The 25,623-nt window shown below is 29.1% G+C and overlaps 1 protein-coding gene across 1 annotated transcript; it reads right to left on the bottom strand.

Annotated features, from left to right (window-relative positions):
* Positions 1-584: 584 nt before the first annotated feature.
* Positions 585-25,371, bottom strand: LOC107440186 (cysteine dioxygenase type 1). Its single transcript, XM_016053039.5, has 5 exons — positions 25,046-25,371; positions 8,404-8,521; positions 5,805-5,928; positions 3,439-3,608; positions 585-733 (listed from the first exon to the last, which is right to left on the bottom strand). Exons 1-5 carry the CDS (start codon positions 25,270-25,272, stop codon positions 686-688), a joined length of 687 nt encoding a protein of 228 aa, XP_015908525.1. The 5' UTR covers positions 25,273-25,371; the 3' UTR covers positions 585-685.
* Positions 25,372-25,623: the final 252 nt, after the last annotated feature.

The following is a 25,623-nucleotide window of genomic DNA, read 5'->3' as shown; positions in this document are numbered from 1 at the left end:
TTCCAGATAACACCCAAACTGACGCCTGCCAGATAACAGAGTTAGCCGTCGATTACAGTAATCGATTACAACTGTAATTGATTACAGATAATTACTGCTATGTAATCAATTACTTGTAATCATGATTACCCGCAATCGTTTTTGTTGTGATTACTTGTCATCGCAATTACTTGGAATCATGATTACAGTTGTAATCAAAATTTTGATTACAGCTGTAATCAATATTGCAATCATGATTACAACTGTGATCAAAATTTTTGAAAGTTGTAATCGCGATTACAAGGAATTGATTACTGTAATTGTTTGTTGCAATCACGATTACAGTTGTAATCAATATTAATTCATCTTGTAATCATGATTACAAGTAATTATTACTGTAATAAAAAAAATGTAATCGATCACATTTTTGTTCAACTCTGACAGATAACCCTATGGCAGTTATAAACAATCGAAAATTAATTTGTTTCTGAGCTGGATCGTCTATTAAAAAACTAAGTCTTAAGTTCAACTAAGTCTTAATTCGCTAGCTTTAAAACAAAGTTTAACTTAAAGGAATCTATTATTATAGTATATGAATGAATTGCTTATCCAACATTAATAACTTTATTGATAACTAAACATTAACAACAAAACTCATGCATATAATACAATGCATGTGATGAAACTATATACAATCTGAAACTCTTCAATTATTTTCATAATCTTCTTCATCCAATTTAGCTGATTCAACACCCTGAAAAAGAATATGAGGATTAACTTCAAGAAAAGGGTTGAGTATATATTATTCGATGACGGGAAAAATGCTTTTAGCAATTTGAAAAAATAGGGGAAAATCGTTTCTATTTTGAAAGGAGGTATCAGAAGGACGGCTGATAAATTTTCTTTAGAGAAAGCAGTATGGATTTAAATAAGTAACTACTTTTCCCATAGCATATCAATTCATCTTTCTCATCTTAATTACTTAACACATTACATGCGGGCAACTTAACCAAAAATTTTATTACAGCTGTTATAGATTAAAATTTTGAAAAAGTGGTAGGCAAGATTTCATAAAAGTTGCTGCAAACTTGTCACTATATAACTACGACTTCAATTTAAGAAAAACAATTTACTACGAACGATAGTAGTACTGATTACATGCGTACTGAATCATTTATGTTTGTGATAATCACAAAAATCACATAATTTTTTAGAAAAACAGAGCGGAAACCAGTTTTGCCAGAAATTCCAGCAAGAAACCAGTTCAGCAAGAAATTTGGGTCCGTTAACACATACCTTCACAAAATATCTTTTCATTAAAACGGACCCTTCACAAAATAATTTATCTTTTAATCGGACCCTTCACAAATTTGCTTATCTTCATTATTGTTTTGTTAATCGAATACAACCTTCCCGGGGGGGGGGAGAAAGAAGGTTCGAAATGAACTAAGTTTTCCCAATTTCCTAAGTTTAAATTCCAAATGTAGTATTCTAAGAAAATATTTCTACTTTTAAAAACATCGTCTGCACATTCTTATTGATATTAAATGATAGTTTTGTAATTTTTTTTTTCTTTGTAAATAAATAATTCATCAATTTATATTTATTCATTAAATTAATTATTAGAATATTATGCAAATAAAAATTAATTTCTGGCAATTATTTAAATAAAATATTATAAATTTAAGAATTGTTTAAATTTGCTTAATGCGTAGCACATTAAAAGTGATACATAACTCAGTTGTTTTATTTAAAATGTGTCAATTGAAATTATTAAAAATGTGAGTGATTTTGTTTCCATTATTTGTCCGAAATGAATATTCTGTGTTGAGCAGTATAGGCTAAGTACCAAATATTTGTATGGTGCATCTCTAGTTTAGTAGCAGCAATTGTTGAGTGGAATCTTGCATCTATTTACAATTTAAAAACTTCTTGAAAAGGTTTTTATCAATAACAGGACCCTATTTGCGCAAATTCACAAAAGCAGGACCCTGGTTGAAAGAATGTGACTTAACGCTTATTTTATATTCACAAATTATGACAGGGATGAAAGTACCAGTTAGCAAAAAAAGCTGAATTCTACATAAACGCAATCAAACATTATGAAATTAATAAATGTATGGAGCTTTAAAAGCTTTGAAAAAAGCAGAATTCAGAGTAAAAGCAGAAAACTTTCATGCCTATTATGAGTAGTTTTTTCACAATTTTACAAAAACAGGACCTTTCACAAAATGTCTGGACAAACCCCTGATTTTAGTTTGTTTACATTTGAAATTCATCAAGTATAAACTAATTCATTCAGTCTATTTCGTCTGAGGAAAAGGAAGAAAACAAAAAGATCAGTCGTCGCCTCAGATAAGAAAATAAAAGTAAAGCACCTTTATCTCTGAATGACGCCAAATGAACAAGTCGTATTAGGTTCAAAGGCCAAAATTTTAAGTGGCGATTGTATAGCAAGGACAAGAGTAAATGGAGATCTTCAAGCGGATGTTCATGCAAAAACATTCTCTGATCGTCCATTACAATAATCAAGAAGCAATCAGTAGTCAAAGGGTAAATAAATATAGCTGAAAAGCAAAGATCACTTCATTGAAAAACACGCAGCATGTGACGCCTTTTGAATACGTAGGACTAAATATTGTTCTAGCAGTGCCTGCGATTTTTCTGTTTTCACCTTGAATTCAAATGCTGGCGTGAACGTCTTTCTTATCTACACTGGTGTAGGAAATTAAGAGAATTCGCAGACTTGGTCGATTATCTCTAGAACTACAGGACTGATTTTAATATAATTTGATACGTACATACACTGATACAATACAAAACAAATAACCACTCAACACATGCATGATCGTGCGTAACACTCGTTGGAGTCGGAAGGTATGAAATTGCCACAGGACAATTCAGACCACAATCGCCACAGGAAATGATGAACTACATTATTTCAAGTATGAAATCACGCTACAAGGCCTGTATATCTGTAAGAGGGGACCATACCCCCCTATTAACCCCCTTTTTTCATTCTACAACCGCTGTTTCTTACCTTCCGATTCCAACGACTGTTAAGCACGATCATGCGTGCGTATTACAATTGTTGAATGGTTAGTTGTTTCAGATTACGTCAATGTATGTACGTGCGGACTCCCAAGTATTTCATCGAACATGTAAAGTGATTGGCACTTTCATACGCCATGGACCGACAGTACGCCAAAATAGATTGCGGTTGGATGAATTGTGAAAACGTTGAATAGAACAATGTGAAAAACACGCTTTTGCATAATGCGTGACGAAAATCGACATAAAGAAAACGAAAAAAGGAAAATTAAGCATTTTTTTAAAGCAATGAAAAAAGCACCAATAAGGACTTTTAAAAAACGAAAATTTCGATTTAAGTACTTTTTCAAAACGCTACGCACTACGCACCAGTATATTTAAGAAAGAATGTAACAGAGAAATACTCACAAATGGAGTCCTCTCTCCATATTTGCTCCAGAAAGTGACTTTTCCTCGAGTCTTGTGACCGGTGCGTTGATCAAAAAGCAGTACTGATTCGAACGGTGGGGAGTACAAGTGAAGACTAACTGCGGTCTGGGAGTGACTCGGATTCTCAACTCGGTGCAATCCCAACGAATCTGCAAACAACATTCATTTCAAAGAGAAAATTCTGCATAAGAGAGGTTTTAAATAAAGTTTAGGCACACATAATGTATATACTTATTGTTGGATTTCGATGAAAATTTGAATATACATTATGTGGACCATGATAATAAGATCTGTAATGTAAACAGTTTACAATTTGACCTATAGCTGGCACTTTTCGTTTATGAAAAGGGATGTTAATGCAGTTCGAAGCCGTGACATTGAACCTATGAGGTGCTTAAATAAAATTTTGCCTTTCCAAACTAGTATTATTGTTCTATATGTTCTTCCTTTTCTCTACTTACGATCGAAGCTTGAGTTTTTTTTCTTTCTTTTTGTATATACTTACCGCTCATGGGTTGCAATAGTGGCACAACTCTTAAAACGCGCGTTTTTATTAAGAACAGGTGTAAATATGAAATACACATTCTTTTCAGCAACAACTCATATATCATAGCACAACGCATAATTCAACTTGAAGGTAATATTCGTTTAAGCAAACTAAAGCAGTTCTTATGCATTTTCCTTAGCAGTAAAAACTTTAAAACCACTTATTTCAAAACATGATTTTTTGAGTTGTGTCGCTATTGCAGTCCATGAGCGATATATATATATATATATATATATATATATATATATATATATATATATATATATATATATATATATATATATATATATATATATATATATGGTTTATATAACGTAAATACCGAATTTCATAGAGATCCGCCAATTAGAACTAGCTCCAGATTTGCCTTAACTAGATAGCTTTAGCTAAAACCCCACCCCGTATATAAACAGTTTTTTTTTTTTTTTTTTTTTTTTTTTTCTATTTTAAGTATTAAGATTTTGTAGGTTGCGCCAAAAATACTTTGCAAATATTTCGTATATTTTTTGTAGCACCTAAGCACCACAAAACACTGCAGTGTATTAATTACGGATGAACTTTGTTGTGAAAATGATGAACCGCACGTTCAACGGTGTCAAAAATATTTTTTCTTCTTCTAATTTTTAACCAAAAGACATAGATTTTGAATATTTTTGTTTTATTAATTTCTTTATTTAAGTTTCGAGTTGGTTTAATTTATTACGGAAAGTCAAAATTTTGATTGTATGTACACTAAACTTGGCAATAAAATGGAAATATCATCGTGAGCTTTTAGCATTTCGAAAATGATTGAATCTTGCATTGTCCTGGGCACAAAAATTTAATAGAAATTTGTGCACTTTTGCTAGTTGAAAAGTAGTTTATATTTTAATTACAAGGTTTGCCCCACTCAAATACGAGAGTGATTTAAGCAAAATGCAATAAAATGTAATTTTTCGCTAAATTAGGTTAAAAATACAAAGAGAAAATATATTAAAATAGGAGGCTCCAACCCCTGCTCGCTAACGCTAGCCAACCCATTACGTTTGTTAAAAAAAAAAAAAAATTTATAAATTTCATATTGGAAAGTTGGCAATACATCAAAAAACGATGGAAATTTGTAGTATGGACAGTTTAAAATTCATATTTGCTTCGAGTCTTTTTCTTCTTCTTGGTACTACTTTTCCCGTAACAGGCCAGGGCACTCTACAAGTAGCGGATTGGGCTAGTTTTATAAGTCGCTGCTACTGAAAATCGAATTTGGGCTACTGTTTATTTTTCGAAAGTTACAAGTTGTATAAATGTTCTTCTTTTTTTGCTTACAGAAATAGTTTTTAATTAATTTTTTTCCTTTCCCAATATAAAATGATTTTGAAAAGTCAGCAGTTTCTTTATCTTTTTTGAAAAAGACATTTTTTTTTTTTTTTTTTTTTTTGAAAACGCATTCGTTTTAGTTTTGGATTCTTGATGTGTTTTACTGCGCGGAGTCTAGAATCTTTCCATATCTATGTTTCAAATGGTAGACTCGTGAAATCGCAAAGATATGTATGGAAAAATTCCAGAACTATAAGATCATGACTCATTAGCAGCAAAACTAAAAAAAAAGTATGTATAAAAATCATTAACATTTTCTACGAGTCTAAGACACCTAAACTGTATTATTATTATTTTTTACTATCCTAGGCAACAAAAAAAACTCAAAAATTATCAGTAAAATGATTTTTAAAAAATCTGAATTAAAAATAAAATAAAGATTTCAGAATTTTTAGAAAATTGTGTAAAATTTTCAGAGACTTAAAAAGTGAATGTTAAAACCCACCATTCATGTAATTGACGTCGTTGGTTTTCAACGTAGTTTCGGAAATCTTTTCCATCTCCTTCTCTTCTTCATCGGAATCAGAAGGCCAAGCAAAACGAATTTCCTTCAATTCACCGTCCAACATCTAGAAAAAATGATTTAATTAAGTATTATAAACTGACGCACAAAAAAATACATAGTGTTAGGTTTAAAATTAACCTATCTCAACTACTCGAATGCATGTTTTTCATGATTCTATGGAATTAAAACATTCCAAATTCATCCAGTTTTAAGAAATAAATTATTTTCTAATACAGTCGCAATGTCTCAGTGGTTATGACGCTGAGCAATTATGTAAGAAACTGGAACTTCAACCCAGTCCTTTATAGTGCGGCTTTGAGGAGAACTCCTCCAGACTGAAAGTCTAGGGCTGTCTGATGCTATGGTAACAAGCGAGAGCTAATGGGGGTGAAATGGAGGAAAGAAAGTGTCGATTGGTTTACTCACGACGACCTACGCTAAGATTGAGACAAAACTATTCCCTCCACACCCCTGTTAGAAGTGACCTTTCCTCGTAACCATGGTAACCGCCACGACACGAGACGGGTCTCTAGAGGAGTTCTCCTGAAAGCAGCACTATACACCCCCTCCCCAGCTTCTCATCACTGGGTATCAGCTTGTGTGTTTAATAAAGACGAGTAGTGCCCAAGATAAAATTCTTGGTGGTCCCATCAAAAAATTTTGATGGCTTATGATGGTTTCAGTACGATTCATGATGGTAAAACATCATTTGATATTCACCATCATCCAACATTTTCCATTATGTGTTCATGGTTTTTGATATGCCGACAAACTTCCATGATGGAAAATGCTACTTTAATACTATGATGATAAACCATCGAGGGAAATTTGACTCTCATGAATCAACAATTCCATGATGATCCGTGAAGATCCCTGATGGTTCCAACTATACATTTACACGATGGTTTAATGGGAATTCTTGTTTCCATCGAAACAATTTGTTATTTTTTTAATGATGAACCATCATAAATCAGTTCCGAATTCCTACATTGGGATGATGGTTGTTCATGATCGTTCCAACATTTGATTTCTAAGATACTGTGGTGGAAATTCGTGATGGCCCACAATGGTATAATAATGCATACCCATGATGGCTTAATAATAATTCTTGTTGGTTCAGCAGGAATATACCATCAAAACAATTTGGGTTTTTTTTTACGTTGGCCTATCATAAATCTGTCTGAATTCTTACATCAGGGTGATGGTGGTTCATGACCGACCAAAAATTTGATTTCTAAGAAGCTATAATGGAAATTTCTGATGATTCAACATGAACAAACCATCAAAACAAGTTGCTATTTTTGTGATGGACCATCATAAATCAGTCCGAATTCCTACATTGAGGAGATGGTTACTTATGTTGGTTACCATCAAAAAATATGGTTACCATCAAGATTATGTTGATCCATTAATGGAAAACCATCTAAAATTTTGACTTGGGTGCTCAATGCTGACCCCATTGTGCGATTGATCACGATATCTTTGAGTCTTATATTCAATGATCCCCTTGGCCCACAATAAGACGTTGCGGAAATTTTTCATTATAATACTTTTATTTTACTTTTCAGGCATCGGTTGATAAACCTGTTTTGCTCAAGTTAAAGTTCGAGACATTATTTTATTAGGGCTTTTAAAATGTTTTAAATTTAAATTATAAAATAAACTTATATATTAATATGGATAAATTTTATAAACGGCATTCTATCCGGCCATGAATGTTCTTACTTATAAATCAGTCACCCAATACAAGAAGGAATGCCAGTAAAATTAATTATTCCTAGTGTTTGCGTTTGCATGTAAAACCGTACAAATATTACTAATACAATTTTTTTTAATGATTTTACAATTTGAATATTATTCGTTAGTGAACTTTATAAATCCCTTTTCCTATTAAGGATTTTGTTACTTAAATTTTCCATTTATTTTACTATTATTTTATTATTCCTAAAGTGTTTCTTTCACAGATGGCAGCACTGAGCTTAATTTGATTGATATTTTTGTCAATCATTTTACGCTAAAAAGCTTGCAACAAATTATGTTATTTTCTTCTTAACAGTTTTTATTAACTGTTAGATAAGTAAACCTAATTTTAATATTTTTTTTTTTTTATATTTTTACATTTTGGATTTTCTCTTTTCATTTTCGAGACATAGATGTATTATAAAAAGTAATTATAATGCTTGGTAATTTTTATATATATATATATATATATAAAGATTTGTTATTATTTCACATGAACAGAAATAATCATTGTTTATAGGAATAATAATTAAATTTTTTTTAAACGGCCAAAAAATTTTAAGGATTTTAATTTTCCAAAAGCTAGAATAACAAAAAGAAGAGCAATAAAGTTGTTCTTATAGATTGCCACAGAAATTTTTTTTCAAGTCAACTCTTAAAATTAACTAAACTAAGAATACTGTGACGTCATTACAACGAATCTTAAAATAATATGCTACAACGTATTTTAAGAGAAAATAATCTGCCAAGTTTTGAGATAAGGCATGGAGAAAGGAAGAAATATTTTGGCATAATTTACTTTCATGAAGCAATGGCTGTCAGCATGATCGTGTATGCTACTTCCCTGTCCTTCAGCCCAGGCAAGCAGCATCAAATTGTACTTTCCATTACCTTCATCCACCAAGTTGCGAGTATAACTGAAAAAAGAAAGTATTAAGAATCAGTGCAAGTTAATGAATTAAAGTTAAGTATTAATAAGAGACGTATTATAGAAGATAAACTATTCCAACCAAAATAGCTAAAAAATGCTATGAGCCATTAATACACATCTGGGCCTTTCTTTTCGCCTTCTACTACTAGCGACACAATAATTTTTGCATTATTAATTTTTCCATTTTCCCATTATTAACATAGCAATTAAAGACTCGAACTGCTTAATTTCTTCACTTAAATAATATTTGAATTGAATACTATTTGATGTATATTTTCAAAAGTATGGATTTTCTAAAAATACCGAAATAAGTTTTATTTCTTGAAATGAAAGTAAATTATGAAAGTTTAATGTTTATTAACATCACTAGATGGTGGCACCAGTTACTAAGGTTAATAGTTAAATAAAGTTTTTAACTCATTGAAATCAGTTATCGATTTACTATATTGTTAAATTTTCTTTTTTTTTCATAAAGTGGGTATCCCTTCCCCCCTTCCTCTAAATGAATTTTTATGACTAACTATTAATTTTTATGACAATGTAAAACTATTTTAATGACTCGTGAATAGCATAAAACGCGAATTTTGTACATTTTATTCTTGAAAGGAATAATGGAAAAATTTTGTTTTCATTATTGTCACTAGATGGCAGCAGCATAAAGAGAAGGCAAACTCATATAATAAATGTTATACACATTATTAAAGGTGGAGTGGTTTCTCTTATTTTCTCCTCGTTGGTATAAATCTATCAATACTAGAGAGTTCCGCCATTGTTATTTTTTTTAAAAATGAGTTAAATTTGTTATGCTGAGGTGACTCTGAATTCAGAATTTTATCTACAGCTCTTTAACTTTTACCTGTTGCTGTTAAATACTAAACTGAAAATTAAATTTCACCGAATATATTACTTTTTTTGCTGTGCTTTAAAGGCAGCGGTTTCTAATTATTTTCGGCTACGGAACCCTAAATCATCAACTTTTTTTCGACGGAACCCCAACTTTATAAATAAAATTTATTAAACTAAATCCACAGAGCAAAGTTAAATTGATGATAATGCGATTGTATATGCCAAACAATTTAAAAATCAATTTTTAAAAAAAAAAACTTTGTGATATTCTGCAACAGTTTGATGCAACAATTCATTAATTCTCGCAAAGTTTCATGATTAGTAACAAAGTTTCCCGACAGATGGCCCTAATGACTGTCAAAATTATAAAATAAGGTTTTTTGCTGTTTATTCATTATTGTCAATTGTTTATTCATAATTCTCGCATTGTTTATTCACAATTCTCGCATTGTTTATTCATAATTCATAATTCTACAATTAATTATTGTTTATTCATAATTCTCGCAAAGTTTCATGATTAGTAACAAAGTTTCCCGACAGATGGCCCTAATGACTGTCAAAATTATAAAATAAGGTTTTTTGCTGTTTATTCAATCAACTGACCTCCAACTAAAGTGTATGTTCGCAAATCTGTTAGACTGCATTATATTGTTATTGCAAATGATAATTATTTTGAAAACATAATTATTCAGTTTTTTTCAGTAATATTATAGATTAACGAACTTAATAAATAATTTTGAAATATAGTAAGAAATAATAACTGGTTTCCTAAGCGTAGCAAACTACAAATTCTTCATTACTATTGAGCTATTATGGATTTAAAAAAAAGAGGGGGAAAAAATTATGAAAAATATTATTTATTTTAAAAAAATCAAGAAAATTAAGTTTATTAAATTTTTATTATTGTTAAGAAATTGTTATAGAATAGTTGTTAACAAACACATAAGCATATTAGAAGTTATTATCTCGTTCTAAATATGATATAGTGATTTATGTAGTGATATACTTATATAGTGATATATTACCCATATACCCGAGTCGCAATTTCAACATCAAATGAAATCATGTATCTCTCGACATTTTGAAGAAAACGAAATCAAAAGCTCTTATGATAATATGTCCCTTATCTGATGAATGGAACAAACGATCTAGATTGATTATTGACCTTACAAACTAACCTATTTCTCGAACTTTCGACGTACTTAACTTTTCCTCCCATGACCTCCGAAGGGCTGTTTCGCGGGCGATTTCGAAAAAGACTTCAGTGATCTCTTCCTCGTCATGGGTTGCGTCAACGACCCTTTCCGTTTCCGTATCTTTTGTAAACAACTTAAACGTGGCACCATCAATCGAAACGAAGTCGCAAGTTCCGATTTTATTAACTTCCTAAAATTCGTTTCCGAAACCTATGCAGGAAACTGAACCGAAGATTAAGGTTTCGATCTAACTAATTCTGAATAGAAAAGTGACCATGTTTCTGGTATGCTAAAGATCGATCTACGTTGTTTTAGAATAAACAGTTGACCATAACACAGACAAATGTGTTATTATCTATTTTTTTTTTTCAATTCAGAATTGTTTCAGAATGATTCAGAATTTCCATCGAATACTTCAGAATCTAATTGTAACAGAACATTTAAAAATGGAATTAAAACAGATTATTTTAGCATTGTTTGTACCAAAAATTAATTCAGAATGGTCACAGAATAATTCAGAATGATCACAGAATGATTCAGAATGATCACGAAATAATTCAAAATGATCACAGAACAATTCAGAGCTGTAACAGAATAATTCAGAACTGCGCAACAGAATAACATGGAGATGTCCCTGAATAATTAAGCGCTGTGACAAAATAATTCAACTCTGTGACAGATTAATTCAGAATTGTAACAGAATAATTCTGATTTGTATAGAAATAATTTAGAATTTTATAAAAACAATCCAGAATTGATTCGAATAAAGTGAGAGTGCCGATGAAATCTACTGAATCTACAGTTATACAAGTAATGCTTAGGTACAATAAAGAGTCTACGCGCTAAAATGTAACAATACTTGCAGCGCTATCTGAAGGAATATTGAGACATTAATGTTCCTCTCTTGAAAAAAGTACGTTACGAAACATGACAAAATAGCTGCGAAATTTCATCAGTTACGTATGAATAGACATTTTGTGGAAATTAATGCTAAAAGCGAGTATTTTATATTTATTTATTTACTTATTTACATAATTTTATTTTTGATCAAGGTTTACTTCCTCGTGACGCGAAAAAATGATCTCCGAAAAAGAATAAAAATCTGTTATTACGAAAATTTTTCTTTATTCACATTTTTTTTAAGTTTGTACACACAAAATACTAGGTTTTTTGCGATGATTGGTGACTAGTTTTTGACTAGCGATGGCAAGTTCTTTTTTTCTCCTTTCAGAGCTTCACAATGGAGGAAATTCCAAACTTCACATCAAAATAATACGCATTTATTCACTTTTTTTATGAGTTATTATAGTTTGTTAAATTTTTTAAAAATATTGTTAGGAAAAACATTTCAAAGCTTTTGAGCGTTCAATGCGTAAACCCTCGAAGGCTCTGTTCAAATTTATTGTTAATTACCTACAGTTTACCATTTTCTCAGAATTTTGAAATGAATATTTCCAAATTTCAGCAAGATTCTCCAAAATGTTTTTCATAAGCTGCAAAACGTTTTTTCAGAAATTTTGAGTGCTTATAAAATCTCGAAGACTGTGTAGCACATTTTAATGGGAATTATTCCAATTAATATAGTTTTTTCAGATGTTGAGGACAGCAATGTATCATATTTTTAGTATAATTCGTCAGAATATATGTCACAGCAAACCAATCATTTGTGGAAATTTTTGAGTTTAAAATGCTAAAAATTCATAAGCATTTGTGAAATCTATATGGAGTTTAGGCTAAAAAATTCAAATACAACCCCAATTACTTCCAGTAATGCCCTTCTAATAGGTCTCAATTATTTTGTCGAATGTTGAAATAAACAATAGTTTAACATTCATAAAATTCCTTAAAATACTTTTTTATGAGATTTCAGGGCAACTTTCTTTTTTCTCTATAATATTCTCCTTTATAAAAATTATATAATAATATTCTGATTAGTTAAACTTTTCATTTGATGTATTTATTTTATAGTTATCGGATAATACGGTAATTTTCTGTATTGTAACATTATTAAGGTAGTTGCCTGTGTTATGGTATTCCGCAATGAAACTAATTTTCCGAATGAGTGAACTAATAAATATAATAGATTTCCCTCAGTCGCCCACCTATATTTTCTTAATTTCATTATTTCCCAGACAAGTTTTGAGCTAATTAAACATTACACTTTAAAAAATTACGGAACAAATTACTGTAAAAAATACTTGTACCCTACCTGCAGGATCAGTAAAATACATTTTCACCATTTAATCCATTTTTACCTTAAAGTTTTATACCGTAATTTTTACAGTAATATTTATTTAATTGCAGTGATTTTACGGTATATACTAGTGTAAAAATTACGGTGTATCAGATTTTTTTCCGCAATATTTTACGCTGAAAAATGATTTTATAGTAAAAAGTACCATGCCGGGACATTTTACTGCAATTTGATTTTTTACCGGAATTTTTTTTTTTCGATTACAAGAATTTTTTTTCCGTTTGGTATCCACTTCTTATTTATTTTTGATTTTTCGATTCGTTATGTCGTTTATAAGATATCATTGAGAGAACGCTATTCCGGGGCAGAAATTTTATTTTCCATCCATTGGTACTTGAAAATTAAAAGCATAGAAAAATTGAGTTCAATTGAGCATAAAGTAAATCAGAAAGCTTTGAATGCTGAAACAAAATTTTCAAATCATCAAAACTCACAAAAACCTACGGCAAGATTATTCAGATTTACACAGTGAATGATTTATCCCGCCATAATTTGTTTTAAGTTTGATATTTTTAGGAAAAAAAAATCAGCAAATTGAAATTTCATGTTTTGCTTTATGTTTTCCTGAATTCACATTTGGCAGCCCTTTAAATATTAAATTATTTATGAAGTTGAAAAATAATTTGTCATGAAATGTTTCTCCTACATTATAGCACCCTCTCAACGAGATATTTAAGTTATCCGACTAATTTCGGATAGTTTAATTATTAATATAAATTTTTTTTAAAAAAAAACAGTTTATTTGTTTTATTATGTGCAAAAACTTATGAACTAGCAAAAAAATTATTATTATTATTTTTAAAATGGCCATTTTTAGGTAAAAATACGGCATTTTTTTGCTAAACGCTGGAAAAAAATTTCCAGCACCTAAAACAAAAAATCCTTTGAGGATTTATTTAGAATTCTATCAAAGATGTTTTAAACTACTATCTTGAAACCAAGTGCATATACTACTCAGTTCAAGATCAATGTAGTTAGAAAATTTTTAAAAATTTTCACACTTGCCTTTGCGGCAAACATGCATAAAAAATGAAATTCGACTTTTTAACTCTCAGTCTGTAGTTCAAAACATACGTGCTATAATCATAAACACTCATAAGTAGAGCCCGGATTTTGATGACCTAAAAAATCTCAACTAATGCCCTTAAAAAGTGCAAAAAATGCCCTTAAAAAGGGCAAAAAATGCCCTTAAAATGCAAAAATTGCGCAAAAAATGCCTTAAATGAAGTAAAAATATTGAATTAAAAAATTTTTTTGCTCTTTAAAATTATTATGAGTCATTTAAAAGATATAAAGCAATGCAATACTTGTTCTACGCTCATTAAAGTTTGAAAAATATGTTTTATATCCTAAAATAACAAAAAAAGGAAAATATATTGACACCAAAATATTTTTATTTTGTATAGAAACTTTAATGGATATAGCAACTTCCATCTCATAATATTACTAAATATCAGAATTACATTGGATTATTAAATGTTTTTTGATAATTTGAAATGTAAACGAGCGTGTCTTGTCTGAAAGTAAATTTTCATTCCTGCAAAAGCTTCTTTCAACGTCTACTGATGTTATAGGTGCGTACTTGAAAAAGACGGTCTCACTTACTGACAATTATTCTTCAATTTGAAAAGATGTTGCTTCACCTGTTAATATCCTATAGATTTTCTTTATTGTTTGGAAGTCAGTGTAATAATGAAAATTGATAAAAAAAATAATAAAAATTGTAAAAAATTAACAGAAAACTTTAAAAAAATGCATTAAAATGCAAAATACGCCCCAAAATTTCAAGAAAAATGCCCTATAAATCTAAAAAAATGCTCTAAAAGACAAAAAATGTCCAAAAATGCAAAAAAATGCAAATGTCATCAAAATCCGGGCCTTACTCATAAGAAATTGTAGGCAGTTATTTTAAAAACAACATGAGATATCGTGTTTAAGGTGGTGCGAAATGTGGGGGAAAATCTGAATTTGAGATAAACTTATTTAAAGACTTAAAATCACTAGTTTATCCACTGTAATCACCTTCCACAAAAACTGCTATAACTTAGTAAATCATTGGAGTAAAAACAAAAGTAAATTATTTTTAGAAATCTAAGATTACAGGGATTCTAAATTTGTAATAAACTCAATTTCAAAAATTTTGTCCAAAATCATGTGTTCTTGCATTAGTTAGATACCTTAAGTTGAAAATAAATTTCGTAAAAGTGTCTTTTCCTTTCAGTAGGTTAAAGATACATGTTAATGCACTTGCAAGAAAACATGTATTCTTATTAAGGTTAGTTGTTATTAAATAGTTTATTAAATATTATTGAATATACGAAGAACTTTTCACAAATTTTCTATTCAATAATTTTAAAAAAAATTACAAATTTTGTTACGATTTTTTCTATAAAGTTGAAAATATTATATTATTCATTTATATTTTTATAATTATATTATTTCGAATACGCATACTTTATGCACAAAATTAAAGTTTAAAAGTATCTCAAAATTTTAAATAATTTTTGTTCCCTTTATCACCATTAAATGCGATTAAATAGATTGATAGTTTGACGTTATTAGAAACCGAATAGGAAACTCCTAAAATGTAATTTATACAGAATGTAATAATTGTAACTTAGTTCAAGATTTTTTGTCCTGAAAATCTTCAATTAATTTTGTCAAAATGGGTATTTTCAACAATTATATTTAATAAATTATTTTGCATCTTATCGTATTCTGATGGTTTGGTAAAAAAAAAATCTGAATGTATGTTTACAATATTTACAATTAATAACGTTATCGTTTTCAGCATGCTTATAAGTGAGTTTAGCTCTGTATAGGTTGAAGTTTTACAACTATATTATAGCGTTTTTATAATCGTTTTTACAATCATAATGTACTGTTAAAGCAGCTGTTTGAATGCCAGCTGTACTCTAAAACACGTATATCTGTACTATAGAAAGAGATACGATACACCTGTTAACCAAGATATTAAATTATATGAACATTAAATTTCAATTGCTCCTGACGTCACTGCCTTTATAGATGAGTTATTTGAAGGATTCTGACTCAACAATGTATAGGTATTTCAAATATATTCTATTATTGTAAGGTAGATAATACAATGCAGAGAATAAAAAGATTTACATAAGTTATTAAAATAAAAAAACACTTATATAAACGTAATAATTACAAGCAAAAAGAAGCGATTTTTTTTTTAATTTCATAACCCTTCCCCTGGTGGTGAATTAATTTAAGGTGGATGTTGTCTCTTAACAGCAAGCGAACAGTGCGTCGAAAAGAAAACAGGATCACCCTGAATAACTTTTGATCTAATGATCGGATCTTCACGTTTTAGGAATCAATCTTAATGGTAAGAGAGGCTGACCTCAAATACGGTAATTAATTAGAGCAGACAATAATTTAAGATACGAAACAAAAACGTACTTACTCTGAATAAACACATCATTTTGGATTTCTGGCCCACAAACATAGGAGGTAATTGTTAACTGTTAACCGTCGTTGAACACCCGACTAAATATTTTTGTGGTTTACGACTACTAATGTTCAACTCCGTAGCCTTGTAATTTTAAACGCAATCCAGAAGACAAAAGAACTGGATCAAGTATTGGGAAAAATTTGCCTTAGTGGAAGACTTTTTGATGGAACTAACCCGCATTTGCGTTACATGAAGAGGAAGACCACGAGAACCTCCCACGGTTAGCCTGACGGCAAGGAGACTCTAACCCATGATCCGTCTACCACTGAGGATATTTCACATCAGCACTGTGGTCGGTGCATGCCGGATGCGGAATTCGTATCAACTAGCCATCGCCGGGATCGAACCCCGGTTCGCCTCATTGGAAGGCGAACGCTCTATCCCCTGAGCCATCGCGGCTCAAATATAGACGATAGCCGTAATCTGGAAAATAGGGTCCCCATACTTAGGTCAGGAGAGCGATTTAAAGTTTGAGCCCCTAAATGTTAATTTAAATTTTTGAATATTTCTCATTGTCTCGAAAAGTGAATTTTAAAAAAATTTGAGTGCAATTATAAAATTCGTTTGTGCAATAAGAATTCAATGCAAAAAATAAATTTTAGTAAATATTTATTATTTTTGGTTATTTTATTTAATAATGGACGAAACAATTTTAATGGCAAGTAATAAAATTTTTCACCTCATTTTAAGGTATGTTATTTTACATTTCAAAATACAAAATTTGAGCGAAGTCGGTCGAATGGTTCCGGAGAAGTCTAATTTTTTAAAAAAAGTCATACATTTAATAAGTCACATATTTGAACTCCATCATTTTCAATGTTTAATTTCTTGGTAAATATTTAACCGATTTTATTTAAGTTTTGCCTTTAAATACCCGACTAAATTTTTCATAATGACAGAAAAAAAAAGTATCAAGTTTGCTTACTTAATAATTAAATTATTTTTCTCATGAAATAATTAAGTAAATAAGATAATTAATGATGCTTTATTTTCTTGCAATCTAAAATATTTTTAAGATTTCAATTATAAAGTTTTCCCATGATTGAGTCAAATGATGATTTGTATGACTTAAAGGTCAAGTTTGTTTTCCGTTAATTATTAAAATAACTGATAATATTCAAAACCACTTCTGCATGAAATTAACTTTAGGAAAATGAGTTTTATAACAAAATTCAAGTGTCTTGAATTGCGTATTTAGTTGCAAAAATATGCAAAAAATAACATTAAGGGAACCAAACTTCTTACCACACTCCTGACTGAACTATTAGTATATTAATTAAAAACTTAATTCTTAATTAACATTAAACATTTTTAATGCCAAAATTCCAACTTCGTTCAGTAAAAGGGATATTTAAAGAGAGGAGCTTTTGTTCTCTGTTTTACATCGATGGTAACACTACTTAGCACATGTAAAGTGTGTGTGTGTGTGTGTGTGTGCGTGCGTGCGTGCTGCCATTCCCTTCACTATATATTAAATTCTGATACATTTCTGATAACAAAACAAAATAAAAAATAATCGTTTATTTACATTTTTAAAAAAGTATAAAACAAAAAAATTTATTTTAATATTTTTTTGTTTCATAATTAATTTTAACAATTATAATAATTAAAAATTTTAACTAACTAAAAATTAATTAAAAATACTTTTATATTTAATTAATTAAAAAATTTATTAAAGTATAAAAAATTTATTAAAATGTTAATTGATTTAAAAAATAATTAATTTAATCAATTAACATTAATTAAACAAAAAATTTATTCAATGATTAAATTCATCACAGCAATCACATTTTTAATCCTTATTTTTCTATCAAACATTACAAAAAGAATTCGCATATTCAAATCATACTAACGGCCTTCTTTTACTTTTCAATCAAATTATTCAAAAATAATTCGCATATTCAAGTCACAGCAACCGCGTTCCTTTATCTTTATAATTCAATCCAATATTTCAAAAATAATTTGCGAACTCAAATCATAGAAAATGGATTCTTTTACCTTTACGTTTCAATCAAACATAGTAAAATTTAATTCTCAAATTCAAATCATAGCAACCACGTTCCCTTACCCTTATTTTTCAATCCAATATTCCAAAAATAATTCGCAAACTCAACCAAATTCTTTTGCTTTTACTTTTTGATCAAACATTCCAAATATAATTCGCAAATTCAACCGCATTCTTTTATCCTTAGTTTTTAATCAAACATTTAAAAAATAATTCGCAGATTCAGACCATGGCAACCTTATTCTTTTACACTCTTTTTTTCAATCCAACATTACTAGAATAATTCGCAAATTCAACCGCATTCTTTTATTTTTGCTTTTCAATGGAACTTTCCAAATATAATTCGCTAATTCAAATCACAGTAACTCCATGCTTTTTTCCTCATATTTTAATCAGACGTTTCAAATATAATTCGCTAATTCAAATCATTGTAACTGCATGCTTTTTTCCTCATTTTTTAATCAGACATTCCAAAAATAATTCGTTAATTCAAAGCAACTGAATATTTTTTTCCCTCATTTTTTAATCAGACATATCCCTTACTCATCTCATAGTAACTGCATACTTTAACCCTTACTTTTTAATCAAACATTTAAAAAATAATTCGCCCAATAAAATTTAAAAAATAATTCGCCTACGCAACTAGACATAAACATAAACACTCTACAGAAATCTCTCACTTTTGTCTGATGTAACATTCTAAACCATGATGAAATGTGTTTTCGAGCAAAAGTAAAAGATGAAAAAAAAAACTTTTCACCTAGCGATTAACAAAAGAGAACATCCTGAAGATTCTATACTCATCAACTTATTATTACGATAATAACAGTGGTTCAAAAATGCCGTAGGGAATTTTCTCTCTCTTTTATTCCCTCTTTATGCGATGTTTCCCCTACTATGGCAATTGACATTAACTGACCTATGGTAATAATTGGTATCAATTTGTGTCATTTATGAAAACAAATTTTTATTTTTCTAGAACAGAAATGGAATGATCTTCGTTTCTTCAGGCATTTAATTCATGTCACACTAAAACATTTCAATTATTTCTTCATAAAGGTATGCGGGTAAGAAAATATGTCAGGCTGCGGTTCCCAAATAGGGTTCCACAGAACCCTAGGGAGATAGCAAGGGTTCCGTGAAATTTCTAAATCAATAATGACTTTCGAAATCTGTAATAAAATTTATATCCGATTATTACCCTATTATTTACTTATTATTTACTTAATATTTCCATTATTTTAATGAATTTTTAAAATTGAAATGCTTGCGAAGAAAGAAATTTCAAATAGCAAGTTTTTTCTCATAACAACATAATGAATAAATTATAAAAGCATATAGTGATTTATATAAAAAAAATTACAATATTATTTCGAATCAACTAAAAATAACCAAATTCAGCAATAAAAAAGTGTATTTTAAGGATAGCTGATTTTTTTTTTCCGTTTTCGTTTTTATCTTAATAAAAACCGTATTTCAGCTCATTCAATGCCTTAAAGTCAAATTAAGAACTAGACAAAATGCCACTCCAGACCTGTGAGTTAAACTGCCTAATATAATACCCAATTTTTAAACTAATAATCATAAAACAACATGACGAAAAAATTGCGTTCTTCATTCCTTCCCAAAATATTTTCAAAACAATTCATACAATTTACAACATTATCTCTGGAGGTATTGAATCGCAGATTGATCGTTTTCAGGGTTGAGGACAAAATTGCGATCTGCAGATGGATTATTGGTGTGTTTATGTGTCCTCCCTGTAAAACGGGCTGTGACGTATGTATGTTGTTTCCGGATCATCCTCAGGGATGTTTCTCAGACCGTCGCCAAAAGCTCATTGTGCAGCTCTAGTGCGACGTAAGTAAAAGTACCATAATACTAAATCATAACATCTTTTCAAAATAATTAATAATTTTTCGTCTTTTAATAATATGTTCACAATTGCTAATGAAACTTATTCATTAAAACTCGGAGTTCCGCCAAAAAAAAGTCGATCATTAAGGGTTCCACAGCCAAAAAAAAAGAAAAATAAGTGGGAACCGCTGGAATTATGAATAGGGATCGTTTCCAAAATTAGGAGTTATTTGGAAATTGAGAAAATAAAAAAGTTTAAAGAGAATATTAAGTTTTAAAAATTAATTTAGCATGCATGTTCTTTCTATACCATTAAAATGTTTTTTATATTGTTCTCTCTTTTTTTTTTTTTTTTTTTTTTTTTTTTTTTTTTTTTTTTTTTTTAGTTTTTTAATGATACGTTTTGTGGCCTTATTTAAGGAAAATTGTCTGTTACCATAATTCCTGTTAGATTTACAGATATTAAAAAAGAAGATTCATCATGTATAACTATAATACAAATATTATCTAAATGTAAATCATGTAAATAATGTCATTACCAATTTTGCCAAACATTCAAACCTGACCACTAGCGATGCTTCAATTTAGTGCCCATTTATAAAATAGGGATGAGTCATCTTTTTTTTTTCTCTTTCAATAGTTGTTTGCGTCTTTTTATTCTTGTATATATTTTGCTACTCGTGTATTTTTTATATTTTACCAAAACAAAGATAAATAGAACTAAATTACTTTAAAACGACTTAAAACAATTTATTTTGCAAAACGCACGCTAAACAAAACAGACTAATTACAAGAATGAATTATAATTTGTTACGTAAATATTATATTAAACTCATTAATTAAAAAAATTTGCTATTTTGTCAGTTGTACAACATCCCAGAAAATATCTGGACACTCCGCCCCCAAACTGCTCAATACGTTCATCCATTGTTGCCTTTTTTCTTAAAAAGTGATTATTTTTTATCTGTTAGTTCCCATTCGTATTTGTTCGTAGTCAATTTTGTTTACAAAATGCATAATTACTTCAATTTTATGCTCGCACATTTTGCTAATATGTTAATCATAGCAAAATGAACGATTACTTCGATTTGAAAAGAAATCGATTGTGTTTGAAAAATTTTACTTAGGAATACAAAATGTGCGACACAATTAGAAGTAATAAATTAGAGGAAATAAAAAGTAATAAATTTGATAATAAAGAAGAAATAATAAATTAGACGTAATTTTACACATTAAGCAAAGGTAAAACGATAAAAAAAAAATTGAAAATTTCAATATAAATGTTACAATTTATATCTAGCAATGTCTAATCTCTCTTTCTCATTTTTTCCTCTTGTTTCATTTATTCATTTATTTATATTTTTGCTACATTTGATTTTGTTACATTGATTTATTTTTGTTACATAGCGCGAGCGTATCAAATCGAAGTCAGCGGACAGATAAATGCATATTTCTATAACAATGAGAAAAAAACTAATTTTAAAACAAAAAGAAAAAAATTAAAAATAGCTATAAAAAAAAGCCCTTAAGATTGCGATAATTTTTAAACAAATTGGAATTTCGAACAAACCTAAGTTTCGAAGTCTTTTTGTTAAGAAAAATAAAATTTAGCAGTAAGTTTAACACCTTAAACTGCAGTTGTGCATAGTTTGTTTTTATTACGGAGAAAAATAATTTCTTAAAATAACAGTTCTCAGGAACTCACACGTAGTTAGAAAACATAATTATTATTATATGCAATAAAAAAATGTAAAGTTTGCTTTTATATACTTAACAAAACTTACTGTACTATTTCAAAATCACCTAAAATTTTACGCATACAGTCAATATTATACAAACAAAGTGGTCTAAGTAAATTTATACTATTTGTACCATTGAGTGAAATTTTAACATGTAAAATAATAGCACAGAAAATTATCTCAATTTTTTTCTAGTTAACTAATGAAAGAATTAGACTAACTAACAACGCTCCTAGCTTATTTCAGCCATCAACATACAAGATACGCAGGCTGTCAGGTTACAAAAGTTTTGGTGTGTTTGCTTGTATTATATGGGGGAAATTTCGTTTTTTGGTAAAGGAGGTCAACTTACAAAGGTGTTTAACTTGAAAAAATATCACTCTATTTGTTACCAGACTATACAACGATACTAAACAACTATTCAAAAAATACAAATAAAATTTTACTCACACTAAAAACTCTAATATTTTTTAAATAACTAAGAGGAATCACTCTCTGCTCGCTGAGCCCACCAACCCCTTAGTTGCTTTTTATTAATTTTTTTTTCTTTTCTTTTCTTAAACGTCAATACTATCCTCAAAAACACAAAACATTTTGTTTACAAAATGTACAATTATTGTAGCTTTATGTAACAACAGTTTTTTAATAAGTAATCGTAGCCGAATTTACGATTACCTAAAGATAAAAAATAATCATCTTTACTAGAAAAAGAAATTTAATCTAAGAAATTTAATCTAATTTATTTCTTCTCACTGATCATGTGACTCAGTAAGAAGAAATAAATCAGAAGTATTTTCAGTCTCTGCCGATAGTCATTGCAATTCAAATAGAGAACGGTCCTTATTGCTTTTTATAACATGTATTGTATTTTTTAAAAATAACTGGCGAAATTAAATATTTGTCTCCTTTTTACTTATTTATTTATTTATGTTGCTACTTTTGATGGACAATTATTGTACCTAATGTAACAAAATTTTTAATGTGTTAATCGTAATAAAAGGGACGATTACCTCAAAAACACAAAACATTTTGTTTACAAAATGTACAATTATTGTAGCTTTATGTAACAACATTTTTTTAATAAGTAATCGCAGCCAAATTTACGATTACCTAAAGATGAAAAATAATCATCTAAACTAGAAAAAGAAATTTAATCTAATTTATTTCTTCTTATTGATCATGCGACTCAGGAAGAAGAAACAAATCAGAAGTATTTTCACTTGCTGCCGAGACTCATTGCAATTCAAATAGAGAACGGTCCTTATTGCTTTTTATAACATTTTTTTTAAATAACTGACAAAATGTAATCTTTCTCTCCTTTTTATTTATTTTGCTACTTTTGATGGACAATTATTGTACCTTCAGGTAATAAAATTTTTTTGTGTTAATCGTAATAAAAGGGACGATTACCAAAGATGAAAAAAAAATCATCTATACTAGAAAAAGAAATTTAATCTAATTTATTTCTTCTTATTGATCGTGTGACTCAATAAGAAGAAACAAATTAGAAATATTTTCACTCGCTGCCGAGACTCATTGCAATTCAAATAGAGAACGGTCCTTATTGATCTTTATAACATTTTTTCTATTTTTTAAAAAATAACTGGCGTAATCTTTCTCTCCTTTTAATTTATTTATTTATTTTGCTACTTTTGTTGGACATCTATCAGAGAGCGAGCTTAAAAAATGTTTAAATAAAGATCTCTCGAGGGAAAAATAATAAATAGTCAATATTTGAAGCAAAGAAACTAAACAACTAAAAGTCAGAGATTTTCGAGCAAATTAGAATTTCTAAATTAAATTAGCGATAAGTTCACAAATATAAATGATTCTTTCCTCACGTCGAATTTTAACTCTGTAGTTAAATTCCTGCAGACTGCTGGCTGGCCGTGTGGTATGTTTTACGCCAAGTTAAACAGTTAAAAATTCTCGAACTAATTATCGAATATTATTTTTTATTCCATCTTACTCTCTGTACATTTTTCTGAGCACCATCATAATTACAAATTTCTAGGTTGTAAATTTTCTGCACCTTCATAATTTCAAATTTTTAGGTCGTAAATTTTTTGCGCAACAAAGCAAAATGCAACAATAAGTTGAACACCCAAAACACGGACGGGTGATCCGCTTTATGAATTCGCTGTTATTCGTTTTCAAATTCAACAATACAATACAATAAAAAAAAAACAATAATCTCTCTATATTAACAAAAAATCGTGATAGATGACGCCACAAATGTTTTAATTTACAATAAAGTTTTTTTTTGGGGGGGGGAATAATTGCAAGACTTAGAAATTAGAAATGCGTTAGAAAATGAACAGGGAGTACTATGGAATAAAAAATAATTAACATCCGATAATTAAGAGTTAGATGTGTAATTTGTAGTGAAAAATACCATGCAGGCCGCAATACAGCTCGCAGAGATGTAACTGCAGAATCGAAATTAGGCGTGGTGAAAGGGGCATTTTTGTTTGAGAACTAGACATAATTTTTTATAGAAGTTATTGAAATTTTTACTTTCTTTTTTCGTGAATTTTTTCTCAGTTTTGCTTAATTTAAACAATAAATATTTATTCATTGTTATAGGAAAATTTATTTAACTATCATGATATAGTGTTTTAGTTGATGCCGTCTGTTGAAAAAAAAGGAAGAAAAAAGAGGGAGACAGAAGATGTTGCTACATATAAATCTTTACATTTATAATGAAATTTTTTAAAACACAAAATAATAATAATAATAACTCATAGGAGATAAAATATGTTTCTTATTTGTTCTGTTATAATGATATAAGTCTAACGAGTAAAATTACTTCTCATATATTTCTCCTTAAAAATATTTTATCAAGTTATTTTATCAGTTGATTATTTTTGAAATATAGTTAATCATTCGTTTTGTCACGATTAACATTTTTACAAATTATTAACATTTAACAAATTTACAAATTATTATTGTACTTAAATTATAAATATATCGTGTGTTTTATTAACAAAATCTTCTTATTTAAAAAAAAATTGATTTTTCAGAAAAAGAAATAAGACAAACGATAAAGCAATCAGGGGTTGGTGAGCAGAGTCTCCTAGTTATCTAAAATCAATATTAAATTCAAAATAGAAATAAATTAAAAATTCTTACCGATATCTATCGAATTTCGCAAACTTGATCCAATCCCTCGGATTCGACTTGTAAGCAGACATCAGATCTTGAACTCTTTCAATATTGACATGATCAGTAGCGAATGCCAACCGCAACTCTCGAATTAAATCGTTCAAATTGTCAATTTTTGGTACGGTCAGCATCCTTTTCTGGACAATGACATCGTCCTGCGCTCCAAAGCAATAACGATAATCAATTTCAGCCATATCGAAAGTAAAAGGAAATCAGAAAAATCGCAAAACAAGAAAACGATAATTGAAAAATGATCGCTGAACAGACAGACACAAGCAAACCAAACGATATCTTCGGTTCGAATAACACGAAGGAATTTTTTCTCCACGCTTTCGGACACCGATGCAGACGATAGATAAAAATCCCTTTTTCCCCCTCGTAATTGAATGAACGTAGGGAACATGTGTTTAAAGAGATAACATAAAATAGCAATATTTACTTTAAATAAAAAAAAATATCGGTCAATTTTCTAGGAAAAACAAAAATCTTGGGAAAATCTTATTAATGATTTTTATCAGATTAAACTTACTAGCCTAAATTTGTTA

The sequence above is a fragment of the Parasteatoda tepidariorum genome, chromosome 3, assembly GCF_982258835.1.
Source record: "Parasteatoda tepidariorum strain Cologne lab strain chromosome 3, Ptep-v5.0, whole genome shotgun sequence".
Lineage (NCBI taxonomy): Eukaryota > Metazoa > Arthropoda > Arachnida > Araneae > Theridiidae > Parasteatoda > Parasteatoda tepidariorum.
The sequence above is the reverse complement of the archived record's forward strand: the minus strand, read 5'-3'. Positions and strand labels throughout refer to the sequence as shown.

Bases quoted from the DNA above. Each gene is read 5' to 3' on its own strand.
- LOC107440186 (XM_016053039.5), bottom strand. From the start codon at position 25,272: ATGGCTGAAATTGATTATCGTTATTGCTTTGGAGCGCAGGACGATGTC. The intron at 8,522-25,045 runs GTAAGAATTTTT...TTCTTTTTTCAG, and splicing joins GCGAAATTCGATAGATATCG to TTATACTCGCAACTTGGTGG. The intron at 3,609-5,804 runs GTGGGTTTTAAC...TGTTGTTTGCAG, and splicing joins CGACGTCAATTACATGAATG to ATTCGTTGGGATTGCACCGA.